The 14,700-nt window shown below is 46.2% G+C and overlaps 1 protein-coding gene across 5 annotated transcripts in view; it reads left to right on the forward strand.

Annotated features, from left to right (window-relative positions):
• The first annotated feature begins 976 nt into the window (after nucleotides 1-976).
• Nucleotides 977-14,700, forward strand: part of PPP4R3B (protein phosphatase 4 regulatory subunit 3B) — a 58,354-nt gene continuing 44,630 nt past the window's right edge. For 4 of the 5 annotated variants that reach the window (XM_056567720.1, XM_056567725.1, XM_056567723.1 and 1 more), the window contains exon 1: nucleotides 978-1,371. In XM_056567720.1, coding sequence (XP_056423695.1) covers nucleotides 1,230-1,371 — 142 coding nt within the window. In that variant the 5' untranslated portion in view covers nucleotides 978-1,229. Of the gene's footprint in view, nucleotides 1,372-14,700 lie in introns of all 5 variants that reach the window. The other variant, XM_056567721.1, reaches the window with a different exon arrangement.

Consider the following 14,700-nt stretch of genomic DNA (forward strand, 5'->3'; position numbering starts at 1 on the left):
GGTGTAGACCTGTGCTGAGGTGTTCCCCTTTATGGCAGAGGTTGTGTCACACAGAAGTAATAAAGCTGATGACTGGTGAAGACCTGTGCTGAGGTGTTCCCCTTTATCTCAGAGCTGTCACACACAGGAGTAATAAAGCTGATGACTGTTTGGTGTAGACCTGTGCTCAGGTGTTCCCCTTTATCTCAGAGCTGTCACACACAGGAGTAATAAAGCTGATGACTGTTTGGTGTAGACCTGTGCTCAGGTGTTCCCCTTTATCTCAGAGCTGTCACACACAGGAGTAATAAAGCTGATGACTGTTTGGTGTAGACCTGTGCTCAGGTGTTCCCCTTTATCTCAGAGCTGTCACACAGGAGACCGCGCTGATCCATGGGATCCTGAGCCTCGCTGGGCGGGACCCGGCTCGCGCAGTCAGGGAGCGCCTCTGATTGGCTGGCAGCATTTGTTTGTTTTCCTGCCGTTTCCCTGGGGTCATAAAGATAAACCTTGGCCATTTATTTACTTGTTCCATTTTAAGCCCCTGTCATGTGACGAGAAAGCTGCAGGGGGCGACAGAGCGCAAAACCGTGAAACACCGGCAGCCATCTTTCTTTCTGGTCACCCTCCAACAAACAACGCTGGGGCCGCCGTCCACGTAGCCATAAAATTATCACGTCACGATCTGCTTTCTATGCGCTTTTGTGGGCTCTTTATATCCCATAAGCCGCCGTCCCGTCGGTTCACGTTACAGTACACATACGGAACGTGTAGAATGGCCTTACCCACATTAAACATGTCCGCTGTTGACCTCCACCGCTAAGTCGGACTACACGCTTCCGCGGAAGTCTTTTGACCCTTCAAGGACACGGTAGCCACTATATGACCAGCGCCACCTGCTGGCTGATTCGCGTTTCGCGGAAGTCTTTGGTGGGTTTCTTGTCCCTGGAAAGGCACCGTAGCCCCTGCCGAACAAGCCGGGACAACCTGTTTCATTTATCGTTGGAGGAAGAGAAAGGAGAGAATCGGGTTACAAGATGGCGGCTGTGTGATCTCCCAGTAAAACCCGAGCAGGAGGAGGAGGCGGTGGACGGTGACCAGAGCGGGGAGGGAGACGCAGACACCCGCGGCCGAGGCTCCTCCTGTGCGCGGCTCCCGACTTCAGTCCCTCAGGCGACCGGCGAACGATGAGCCGCGGCGGGGGCAGTGCGTGAGGAGAGCGGCGGAGACTACGAGCGGGGAGCGGCACCATGTCTGACACCAGGCGGAGGGTGAAGGTCTACACCCTGAACGAGGAGCGCCAGTGGGACGACCGGGGCACCGGCCATGTGTCCTCCACCTATGTGGACCGGCTCAAGGGGATGTCCCTGCTGGTGCGGGCCGAGGCTGACGGTGAGGCTATAGGGCTTAATGTGGGGAACTAAAAGTCCCAGCATGGGACCACTCTTACATGTGCTGCATTGCTCTGCAATACTATGGGGCCTTATACATGTTCCAGGGTTATCATTTGTGCCTCCAGGTGTTGCAAACTTCCAGCATGAGATCACTCTTAACATAGTACATTGCTCTGCAATACATATCCATGTTCCAGGGGTTACCACATATCCATGTTCCAGGGGTTACCACATATCCATGTTCCAGGGGCTACCACATATCCATGTTCCAGGGGCTACCACATATCCATGTTCCAGGGGCTACCACATATCCATGTTCCAGGGGCTACCACATATCCATGTTCCAGGGGCTACCACATATCCATGTTCCAGGGGCTACCACATATCCATGTTCCAGGGGCTACCACATATCCATGTTCCAGGGGCTACCACATATCCATGTTCCAGGGGCTACCACATATCCATGTTCCAGGGGCTACCACATATCCATGTTCCAGGGGCTACCACATATCCATGTTCCAGGGGCTACCACATATCCATGTTCCAGGGGCTACCACATATCCATGTTCCAGGGGCTACCACATATCCATGTTCCAGGGGCTACCACATATCCATGTTCCAGGGGCTACCACATATCCATGTTCCAGGGGCTACCACATATCCATGTTCCAGGGGCTACCACATATCCATGTTCCAGGGGCTACCACATATCCATGTTCCAGGGGCTACCACATATCCATGTTCCAGGGGCTACCACATATCCATGTTCCAGGGGCTACCACATATCCATGTTCCAGGGGCTACCACATATCCATGTTCCAGGGGCTACCACATATCCATGTTCCAGGGGCTACCACATATCCATGTTCCAGGGGCTACCACATATCCATGTTCCAGGGGCTACCACTTATCCATGTTCCAGGGGCTACCACTTATCCATGTTCCAGGGGCTACCACTTATCCATGTTCCAGGGGCTACCACATATCCATGTTCCAGGGGCTACCACATATCCATGTTCCAGGGGCTACCACTTATCCATGTTCCAGGGGCTACCACTTATCCATGTTCCAGGGGCTACCACTTATCCATGTTCCAGGGGCTACCACTTATCCATGTTCCAGGGGCTACCACTTATCCATGTTCCAGGGTTGCAAAACTACAACTCCCAGCATGTCCGGGCATGCTGTGAGTTGTAGTTTTGCAACAGCAGAAGGCATGCTGGTTGGGGAAACATTTGGCATACTTTTTGGGGTATACTAATCTGAAGCAGCGTAGCGGCAATGGGTGACATTCTTGGTTGCGATCAGAAGGGCTGTGTTGTACATGTCCTTACATTTTCCAACCTGTGGCACTACAACTCCCATCATGCCTTCACATAGGTCTGGTGATCCACCATGAGTCAAGGAAAAGAGAAAAAAAAAATATTACAAAGCTCTAACCGTAAGGCCGTTTGCTTTTTGGGGCATGATGGGAATTGTAGTCTTGCAACAGGTTGGGGATCGCTGCAGTAAAGGGTAGATCCATATGTCTGGTTGATTTGGATCAGTAAATGTTACATGCAGCGCTGAGATGCCAGATACCCGTAGGTCGGATGCCAGATGCCTTTCCCGACTGTTGCATCAATCTTTCCTATTCAGCGTGGCGCCAGACGTATGAGAAGCCACCCTAGGGTATTAAATGTCCTCTAAGGGCCTGTTCACACTACGGACGTATGGCCTACAGCAGCCACAAATCAGGAATTAAGACACAGAATTTGATTCCACAAAATAATGTTTGTTCTTTCGGTGGAAGCCGCCCGGAAAAAGTCCATTAGTCACCGGGTTTAATATCGGCAACTAAATTAGTGCAGTTCCGGAACTTCCTCAATGTGCACATGCTCCTTACACAGATGATTAGCCTGTGGGTGGCTTATATATACTTCTGGTGCGGCTTGGACTTGCATCTTAAAGGGGTAGTCTGTTGAAAGGAGATATATAGATATAGATAGATATAGATAGATAGATATAGATATAGAGATAGATAGATAGATAGATATAGATATATATATATTATATATATAATATAATATAATATAATTTTACACACTTAACAAACTCTTTACTTACCTTCCCCGGTGCCATCACTGGTCCAGTCCCCACTGTGATCCTTTTGCCGGGGCCCAATACATTGACGGTCACTGGTCGGGGCGGGAATTTGCTGAGCTGCACTTTGACGCATCAGCCCCCAGCACAAGGAGGGGATTGTAGTGGAGGCATCGGGAGAGCGCGGGACGGTTTTTGGTCAGTGTGAAAAACCTGTATTGAAACTGAATCCGGTTTTTATAACATGGGAGTCAATGGGAACTGTACAGAACTGTAGGTGCGTACGGTTCCATCTGTTTTGCACATGTGCAGTGCACACCGAAAGTTTTTTTTTTTTCTTGGAATTTCAATCAAGTGAAACTTTATTCATAATGGAGTGGAAACTTAGTGTACGCTTTTTTTTCTTTAAACGGGTGCTACCGGACATAATTTTTCAAACCATATACAGTTTTCAATCGTATACGGGTTAACATTTGTACACCCATTTTGATAGTTTAGTCAGGTTTTGAAGAATCTGTTTTTCATCAAAAACCTGATACATGAACTGTATAGCAAAAACGTGGTGTGAACCAGCTTAGAGACAGGGATGTTGGGGTTTTTTGGACAGTGGCTACATGTATACGGGGACACTTAACATTTTATGCATTTTTGTTTTTATAACTGTAGTCTCCAAACTGCGGCCCTCCAGATGGTGCAAAACTAAACCTCCCATCATGCCCGGACAGCCAACTGCTGGGAGTTGTAGTTTTGCACCATCTGGAGGGCCGCGGTTTGGAGACAACTGTCTTATAACCTCCTGTATGTACAAGGTTTTTCTCTTTTCTGGTGTATAGTAGGGAGCGGTTGTGCAAACATTTCTTCATACAGTTTCTTTAAGAAAAGTGCTGTAAAAGCAGAGTATAGGTTACACTTGCTCCTGCTGCTATAGTATTGTGTTCTGCTTGGTTATATATGACTCGGTGCAGAGAACGTGCTGCTGTGCATGTGAGTGCGGATTGTTGTGGGTCTGTACACTGTGTGCTTTGTGTTCAGACCCATATAGATCCTGTACGCATTGTCTGTTGTGGATCTGCCCTGTGTTTTTGGCTTCTTTAGTTGGGATACACTTAAACGGATCCTTTGTATGATACTGTTCTGTGAACGTGGCCCTGGTCTTGTTAGTCAAGTATTACCAGTCTTCTCTGCTACTAGATCCGAAAGGGAACCAAACGTATAATTCACAGCCGTCACTCCTTAAGGGCCAATAGAAGCAGCAGGTATTCTCCACTGCATGGTGTCCCGATATCCATGTGTTATATGCAGATTTCACCATAGATTTCAATATCATTTTTTAAAATATGTTTAACTCCTTAAGAACCAAGCCCATTTTGACATTAAAGGGGTTATCCATCGTAAGGGGTGTTGCTGTGCGCTGCACAATGACGAGTGACGTTTTCAACGCGACGTCACTGTCGGTGCGCACTGTGACAGCTCAGGACGCCGCCGGAGCCAGAAGTAGTGCGGACCCTGGGAACAGGTATTATAAAACCAGGGATGGGGGAGGCAATGGAGCGGTGGTTGGACTCGGGACCGGCAGGGGGAGAGAAACAGGCGGAGGTCTCTGGCCAGAGGATAGGTAGGGGGGGCAGCGGCGGTGGTGGTTGGACTAGGGAGGCGCCCGTATTAAATCATTGATCTGCAGCGGCTTCTGCAGGGGGGGGGGGGGGGGGGGGGGCTGGGGTGTGAGAAATGGCTGATAGCTTATACCGGAATATTGGTATAAGCTATCAGCCTTAAAGTTCACAGATTATCGGTGTCGGCCCTAAAAAAAAATTATCTGTCGATTCCTAGTACATACAGTAATGGACATCATTAGGAAGGATCTGCGCTAGTCTTGGGGCTAAAAGGCTATGATGTGAGATTACCATAACACTGTGGCTCGCTTTTTGGGAACTGGAATTTCCTGTGTTTTCTTCTTTTGCTTACAAATCCCATAATTCCATTTTCCTCTCACACATCAGCCCCCCCACCCATTGAAACATAAATGAGCTGCATCCATTCAAAAGACCTGTGGTTTTCAATCAGGGTGCCTACAGCTGTTGCAGATTGATCTCTCTCCCACCAAGCGATCCCTCCACCCATTGAAGCAGACAGGCTCCCTGTCATCAGCTGACTAGTGAGTCAGGTCTCGGCCATATTGCAAGCTGAGAGAAATGAGCCAACAGTCATTTTGTATGATGTTAAAAAATAAATATTGGGATGAAAATCACAGAAGTGAGAAAACCGTCACCCACAGGTGCAGACACTATATTATGAACTACACAAATTTTACAGCCCCTGTAGCATAATCAAATAAACCAGGCCATTTTTGTTTTTTCCTCCTCCTTCTAAAAATCATCTTTCCATCCACAGACTAGTATGTGGGCTTGTTTTTGGCGCAACCAGTTGTCCTTTGTAACAACAACACTCATTTTACCATAAAATGTATGGCGCAACCAAAAAAATACTACTGTGCCCCCCCCCCACCCCCCCCAACATACGATAATTTCAACATGCGATGGCCTCTCAGAGGCCATCGCATGTTGAAGGCAGCATCAACATACGATGCTTTTGTATGTCGGGGCCATCACATAAACGGCTGTCCGGCAGCGCTGACTGTTTCAGCTGCTACTGGATAGCCGTTTACAGTGCCCCGTGTGCTCCGGTGATGGTCTCCTACCTGTCCTCGGTGCTCCGGAGCATCCTCTTCACGATTCTCTCCATCGTCGACGAGGATCCCGGGAAAGCAGAGACGTCGGGAGCGTCGTGGACACCACGGGGACGTGGCGACAGCGATGGAGGGCGACATCCAGGGCAGCGGTGACTGGTCCGGAGCGGCGGGGACAGATGAGTACAGCTTCCTATACTTTACATTGCAAGGATCCCTCAACAAACTATGGTTCATTTGGAATGGGTTACAATCGTATGTTGAGGGACCACTGTATTTGTGTGGGAAAATTAAAAAGAAAACCGCAATCTTGCAAATTTTGGAAGGTTTTGTTGTCACAACGTACAATTCATGGTAAAAATTACGTGTTTTTTATTCCGTGGGTCAATACGATTAAAATGATACCCATGATTACATGCTTTTTCTATTATTGTTGCACTTTAATCTCTTAAGGGCGTATCCATACGCCCCCTTTCCGAATCCTTAAGGACTCAGGGCGTATGGGTACACCCTGCGTTCTTCTGGCCCCTGCCGCTCGCCGGGCAGGGACCGGACCGGGATGCCTGCTATCATCGTTCAGCAGGCATCCCGGCATATCGCCCAGGGGGGTCCTGAGGTCCCCCCCCCCATATTGGCTATCGCCGGTCAATTCAGACCGTAGATTTGCGGCTATTTCAGGTCAATCTGGTCTCTGGTGATCCGGAAAATAAGGGTGAATGGGGCTGTCAGAGACAGTCCCATTCACCCTTACCCAGCAGGAGGGAGGTGGCACGGGTGCCGCCTCACGATCACGTGATTGATTGATCGGTCGGAAACACTGACCAATCACGACCCTGCTGGGCGGTGATCGGGCCAGCGATGATGGAGGCGATCGGGGCCGGCAGGGGTCTCCTACCTTGCCCTGGTCCGGCGGGGGTCCCCTCAGGATCGGTGGTGGCGACCGGAGCAGCAGCATCGGTGGCGGCAGAATACAGCAGGAGGTGAGGCTTGTTCACCTCCTGCTGTTGCTTAGTAACAACTCGCAGCATGCACAGACAAAGGTCATGCTGGGAGTTGTAGTTATGCAACAGCTGGAAGCACATTTTTTCTATGAAAGTGTGCATCCAGCTGTTGCATAACTACAATTCCCAGCATGCACACACTACCAAAGGGCATGCTGGGAGTTGTAGCAGTGTGCCTCCAGCTGTTGCAAAACTGCAACTCTCAGCATGCCCTTCGGCTGTCAATGCATGCTGACTGTTGCAGTTTTGCCACAGCTGGAGACACATTGGTTGTGAAACAGTTTACCTAACTCAGTGTTTTGCAACCAGTGTGCCTCCAGCTGTTGCAAAAATACAACTCCCAGCATGCACTGAGATACTGTACATGCTGTGAGTTGTGGTTTTGCACCAGCTGGAGGTTTGCCATTCCCCCCCCCCCCCCACATTCACACGGGCGGTTTTACAGCGAGCTTCCCACTTTAGGTTTGAGCTGCCGCAAATCCGACCGTGTGAATGTACCCTAAAAACACTACACCTACACAAAATAAAAAGTAACACTATAGTCCTGTCCGTCCTTCCCCCCCCCCCCCCCCCCCCCCCAAAAAAAAGATATAGTCTTGTACAGCACTGTTTCCAAAACGGAGCCTCTAGCTGTTGAAAAACTCACAGTATTGCCGGACAGCCACTGACTGTCAAGGCATGCTGGGAGTTTTGCAACAGCTGGAGACACCCTGCTTGGGAAACACTGCCTTAGGTTTTTTTGTGGTGGATTAAAATCCCCAATATAGGCCTCAAATGCGCATGGTGCTCTCTCGCTTCGGAGCCCTGTCTTATTTCAAGGAAACAGTTTAGGGCCACATATGGGGTATCTCCGTACTCGAGAGAAATTGCGTTACAAATTTTGGAGGCTTTTTCTCCTTTTACCCCTTGTAAAACTTCAAAAACTTGGTCTACAAGAACATCGAGTGTAAAAAAAAAAAAAAAAAAAAAAATTTTTTTCTTCTATACCTTGCTGCTATTCCTGTGAAACACCTAAAGGGTTAACACACTTACTGAATGTAATTTTGAATACTTTGAGGGGTGCAGTTTTTATAATGGGGTAATTTATGGGATATTTCTTATAAGACCCCTCAAATCCACTTCATAACTGAACTGGTCCCTGAAAAATTCAGATTTTGAAATTTTTTGGGGGAAAATTGCTGCTGAACTTTGAAGCCCTCTGATGTCTTCCAAAAGTAAAAACATGTCAACTTTATGATGCAAATATAAAGTAGACATATTGTATATGTGAATCAATATATCATTTATTTGGAATATCAATTTTCCTTGGAAGCAGAGAGTTTCAAAGTTAGAAAAATGCTAAATTTTCATGAAATTTGGGGATTTTTCACCAAGAAAGGATGCAAGTCACGATGAAAATTTACTGTTTAACCTCTTAAGGACCCATGACGTATGCGTACGTTATGAGTCCCGGACCTGCGTTATAACGCGGGGTCACACGGTGACCCCGCATCATATCGCGGCGGGCCCGGCATCATAGTGAAGCCGGGACCCGCCTCTAATAGCGCGCGGCACTGATCGCTGTGCCGCGCGCTATTAACCCTTTAGCCGCGCGCTCAAAGCTGAGCCACTCGGCTAAAAACGAAAGTAAAATGTGCCGGTTAGCTCAGGGAGCTGTTCGGGATCGCCGCGGTATAATCGCGGCATCCCGAACAGCTGCAGCACAGGAGGAGGTCTTCTTACCTTCTCCTGTGCTGTCCGATCGCCGAATGAATGCTTCATGCCTGAGATCCAGGCTTGAGCATTCAATTGCCAAAAAGACTGATTGATCCATTCCTATGGAGATGGACCAATCAGTGTAAAAGATCAGTTAGTGCAATGTTATAGCCCCCCCTATAGGAGCTATAATATTGCATAAGAAAAGTGTAAAAAAATCATTAACCCTTTCAATTGTCCCTTCCCCTAATAAAAGTTTGAATCACCCGGCATTTCCAAAAATAAAAAAAACATTATGTAAATAATAATAAAAATAAACATATGTGGTATCGCCGCGTGCGGAAATGTCCGAATTATAAAAATATACCGCTTTTTAAACCGCTCGTTCAATGGCGTACGCGCAAAAAAATTCCAAAGTCCAAAATAGCGCATTTTTGATCACTTTTTATACCACAAAAAAGTGATCAAAAAGTCTGATCAGAACAAAAATGGTACCGCTAAAAACTTCAGATGACGGCGCAAAAAATGAGTCCTCAAAGCGCCCTGAACACAGAAAAATAAAAAGTTATAGGGGTCAGAAGATGACAATTTTAAACGTATAAATTTTCCTGCATGTATTCATGATTTTTTTCGGAAGTGATACAAATTCAAACCTATATAAGTTGGGTATCATTTTAACCGTATGGACCTACAGAATAAAGATAAGGTATCATTTTTGACAAAAAATGTACTGCGTAAAAACAGAAGCCCCCAAAACTTACAAAATAGTGTTTTTTCATCAATTTTGTCGCACATTGATTTTTTTTTTTCCCGTTTCACCGTAGATTTTTGGGTAAAATGACTAATGTCATTACAAAGTAGAATTGGTGACGCAAAAATTAAGCCATTATATATAATTTTAGGTGAAAATTTTTAAGAGTTATGATTTTTTTAAGTTAAGAAGGAAAAATTGAAAATGGAAACCGGAAAAAGCCTGGGTCCTTAAGGGGTTAAAGTAGAATGTCATTAAAAAACAATCTCTGAATCAGAATAATTGGTAAAAGCATCCCAGAGTTATTAATGCATAAAGTGACAGTGGTCAGAATTGCAAAAAAGGTGAAAGGCTCAGTCCTTAAGGGGTTAAAAAAAATCGCTAACTTTTTAACCAAATTAGTACGTTTAAAATCCCTCTATTTTGAAGACCTATAACTTTCTTTTTTCCGTATAAGCGGTGGTATGAGGGCTAATTTTTTTTGCGCGGTGATCTGTGCTTTTATTGAAACATTGAAGCAGCAATTATTATAATTTTTTTTTTTTTTTTGGTAACACGTTCACCGTACGGTATCATTAACATATTCGGGCATCTACGCACGGGGCAATAGCAAATGTTTGTTTTTATTTTTAACAGTTTTTGGGGGTGTTTTTTTTTTTATTTTTTTTTTTTTTTTAACACTTTAATAGTCCCCATATGGATCAGTTGATAATACTGTTCAGTGCTATGCATAGGGCATAGAACTGATCAGTGTTATTGGTGATCTTTTGCTCTGCTTGATCTCAGACCAGAGTAGAAGCAGAGAAGGTGGTGGAGACAGGTGAGGGGACCTCTGGCCGCCATGTTGGCTGATACGATCCCCTTGGATGTGCTGCGAGCGATCAGATCAGCATAAAATGTAGCTGCGCTGCCACAGATACTGTGATCTGTGTTGATCACGGCATCTGAGGGGTTAATGGCAGACATCCGCTCGATCACAGATGTCGGCCATTACCGGTGAGTCCCTGGCTATCAGCGGCCGGGACCTGCCGCACATGACCTGCTCGCGGTCATGTACGGGGCATAAATGTACATCCTGGTCGTTAAAGGAGTAATCTATTTAAAAGTCTCTTCAGCCTGTTGGGCCCGGGCTGCAAAAAAAAAACCTCTCCTTCCGTAAAAATGTACATGGTCAGCATTTGCTACTGAGTAACATATTAATTCTATATTTTTTTTTTTGTGGATTCTGAAAGATATGCGTTAACATTCAGTAGTTACATAGGGGTGAGATTTATCAAAACGTGCGGTGGGGGGGGCGGGGCATTATCGGATTATCTGCAAGGTAATTGCCGATAACGTCCAAAATCGTGAATAACAGCCGATAATATCGGCCAAACCAATATTCAGGTGATCCCCAACAGAAACCATCGTAAATTTGATACTGCTGCATGGGGAACTGTCTGAATTATTAAAATAAAATGTTAATGATTTACTAACCTTTTTAAGTTTTCGTTCAGACAATTGGCCATGCGGCAGTATCAGATATGTAAAAAAAAAAATGTTTTTTTTTTTTAACGATTTTTGGTGGAGCTAATTTTTATTTGATTTGTTTTTTTACTTAACACTTTTTCTATAGCACTCCTATACACATGGTGGTATTTGCAGACTGCAGAGCATTGCACCCATGTCTGTAGTAAAGACACTAGGATGCAATGCTCTGCACCCCACCCATGTGTATAGCATTGTGTATGTACCACATAGACACTGTTTTACCCATGGGGGTATGTGCAGAGCATTGCACCTTTTGTGTCTGTACTACAGACACAAGGGTGGAATGCTCTGCACAAACCCCCACGGATAAAGCGGTGTGCACTGCTTACCGATTTACACATAGGGGTATATGCTAGAGGTATATGCAGAGCATTGCACCCTTGTGTCTGTAGTACAGACACAAGGGTGCAATGCTCTGCACATACCCCCATGTGTATAGTAGTGTAAGTGTGTACTACATGCACACTGCTATACACATGGCAGTATGCGCAGAGCATTGCATCCTAGTGTCTGTACTACAGTCTCAGGGGGGCAATGCTCTGCACACACTGCAATACACATTAGGGTATATGCAGAGCATTGCACTCCTGTGTCTGTACAGACACTAGGATGCAATGCTCTCCACATACTACCATGTGTATAGCAGTGTGCATGTAGTACACACTTACACTATCATACACATGGGGGTATGTGCAGAGCATTGCATCCTAGTGTCTGTAGATGACACTAGGGTGAAATGCTCTGCAGATACCCCCCCATGTGTGTGTCAATAAGCAATGCGCGAGTAATAGGGGTAGGGTGCATTAAACTTCAGAAAACTGTCCTACCGGCGGCAGTAGTACGGAGTTCTCCACGGCAGTGTAGAGCCGTAAGCCATAAGTGTAGAGCGTCCACAAGCGGCGGGGGAGGGGAGGAGTTCAGAGAAGCAGCCGCTCACGTGATTGGTGAGCAGTGGGTAGCGGAGGGTGGGACAGGGACTAGACACAGAGGCTAGCGTTTGACCACGCGCCCGCAGCAGTGTTATCACAGCCAGAACCCAGGCAACAAATCAGCCGATTATTCCATAACGGAATTCGTTGACAACGAATCCAGTTATTGAATTTTATCGATAACGTTGATCGTTGCAGCCCTCAAGTGAATTAACCCCTTCCCTAATAAGTTTGAATCCCCCCCCCCCCCCCCCACCCCTTCAACAGTCAAAGTCCCATCAAAATAAAAATGGTACTGATAAAAACTGCACATCACGGCGCAAAAAATAAGCCCTCATATAGCCCCGTATGCGGGAAAAATTTATAGGGATCAGAAGATGACAATTTTAAACATACAAATTTTGGTGCATGTAGTTAAAAAAAAAAAAATTTAGGTAGTAAGTAAACTGGGTATCCTTGTGACCGTATGGACCTACAGAATAAAGATCAGGTGTCATTTTTGCCGAAAATTGCACGGTGTAGAAACAGAAGCCCCCAAATGGTGTTTTTTTTTATTTTTTATTTCGCCTCACAAATAAATATATATTTTTCCCGGTTTTGCGATGGATAATTAAATGTCATTACAAAGTACAATTGATGACGCAAAAACAAGCCCTCATGGGTCTGTAGGTGCTAGTGATGAGCGAGGTTACAGCAATTTGATTCTTCACGAACCTTGCAGCTCGGCCGCTTCCTGACCTGCGCAGTTAAGACCAGTTAGGAGCAGAGGGGGGGTGAATATTCATAAGCGGGCGGCGATGATGTCACAGTGCCATTAGGCTCCTGAAAACTCCGCCCATGCCAGTTACAGCCACATTTGCATATATAGAAAAAAAATAAGATTGCGGGCAAACGGCTGGATGGATCCAGGCAAGGTAGGGATCATATGAATCAGCGTCCCTGCACGATCTGTCAGTACCTGTAGTTAGTGCGGGAGTGAACATGTGACTGTTTTCATTTAAGGTCAAAATGGGCTTCGTCCGTAAGGGGTTAAAAGCCATAATTCAATTTCCTGCCTAATGGGTCCTAAGAGGGCATGTTGTATGCGGACAATTTCAACTTTATAACGACATCACTTATTTTTACCATGTACCGTCGCTTTTTTTGTAACTTTTTGGTTACAACATTTTTTTGTAGCATTTTACAGTAGAAAAGACATATTCTGTAGATCAATACAATTACAATGATACCCAATTTTTTGACTTAAATGGGCACTGTCAGATACAAAATCTTTTGATATGTTGTGAAGCATGTATAACCAATAGGTTTTGCAATTACTTTCATTAGAAAATGTTCAGTATTTCATACAGAGAGCCAGTCACAAGAAATACATGCATTAGTTAAATCAGACTGGTCATCTATACTGTAGGGCGGGATGGATTGAAGGGGTTGTCCTTCCTTCAACTATTTATTGCCGGACTATAGTAATGATATCTTACTTATAAAAGTAGTAGTGAAATCCTTTACTTGAGGGCCTGTTCTCTCTAGTAATACTTGTCTGTCCTGATGGATAAAACCTGCTGGACACTTAGTCAATGGGATCTCCCAGGATTCATTGGTGTCAATCATGCAGCAGAGCATCTGACTCTGTTAAAGGGGTTCTCCGGTGCTTACACATCTTATCCCCTATCCAAAGGACCAAAGGATAGGGGATAAGATGCCTGATCGCGGGAGTCCCACAGCTGGGGACGCCCGTGATCATGCACGCGGCACCCCGTTTGTAATCAGTCCCCGGTGCATGTTCGCTCCGGGTCTGATTACGGGCGACTACAGGGCCGGCGGCATGTGAAGTCACGCCTCCGCCCCTGTGTGACCTTGCGCTCCACCCCTCAATGCAAGTCTATGGGAGGGGCGTGATGGCTATCCTGTAGTCTCCCGTAATCAGACCCGGAGCGAACACGCTCCGGGGACTGATTACAAACGGGGTGTCGCGTGCATGATCACGGGCGTCCCCAGCGGCGGGACTCCCACGATCAGGCATCTTATCTTATAAGATGTGTAAGCATCGGAGAACCCCTTTAACCACTCATGAACAGAATCTGTGACCGAAGCCCCAAACTGAGCCTCTGATGTGAACCCAGTTTATACATTTATAGTTCACTGCTGTGAAATCCTTACATAATGACTTCAGGCTTTTATGGTGATCATTCTGTATAAGGGTGTAAGTTATTTAATGTTATTTAATACCAGTTTTAGGGCCAATACCGGACATTTTCAAGAGTCCTTGTACTAATCCAGTGTTTCCCAACCAGGGTGCCTCCAGCTGTTGCGAAACTACCACTCCCAGCATGCCCGGACAGCCGAAGGCATGCTGGGAGTTGTAGTTTCACAACAGCGGGAGGCACCCTGGTTGGGAAACACTAAACTAATCTGATACCTGCTGCCAGGGGAATGGAGTAAGAAAGGACGCTGAGTGGCAGTGTTCTGATGTCAAGGCAGCGTAAAATGACTAAGCCATTACTGTAGCCATATTCTAAAGCCCATGGGCCAGGGAGAGGAAGAGGAGGGGTGCCAGCAATCAGAGGCAGGGAGTGAGAACAAGCAGCCATCACTGCTGGGTCTTCAGGAGACTGGGAAAGCTGGGTGATAGGCAATACACCATGCAAGGCTTACA

The sequence above is a fragment of the Hyla sarda genome, chromosome 3, assembly GCF_029499605.1.
Source record: "Hyla sarda isolate aHylSar1 chromosome 3, aHylSar1.hap1, whole genome shotgun sequence".
NCBI classification, from domain to species: domain Eukaryota; kingdom Metazoa; phylum Chordata; class Amphibia; order Anura; family Hylidae; genus Hyla; species Hyla sarda.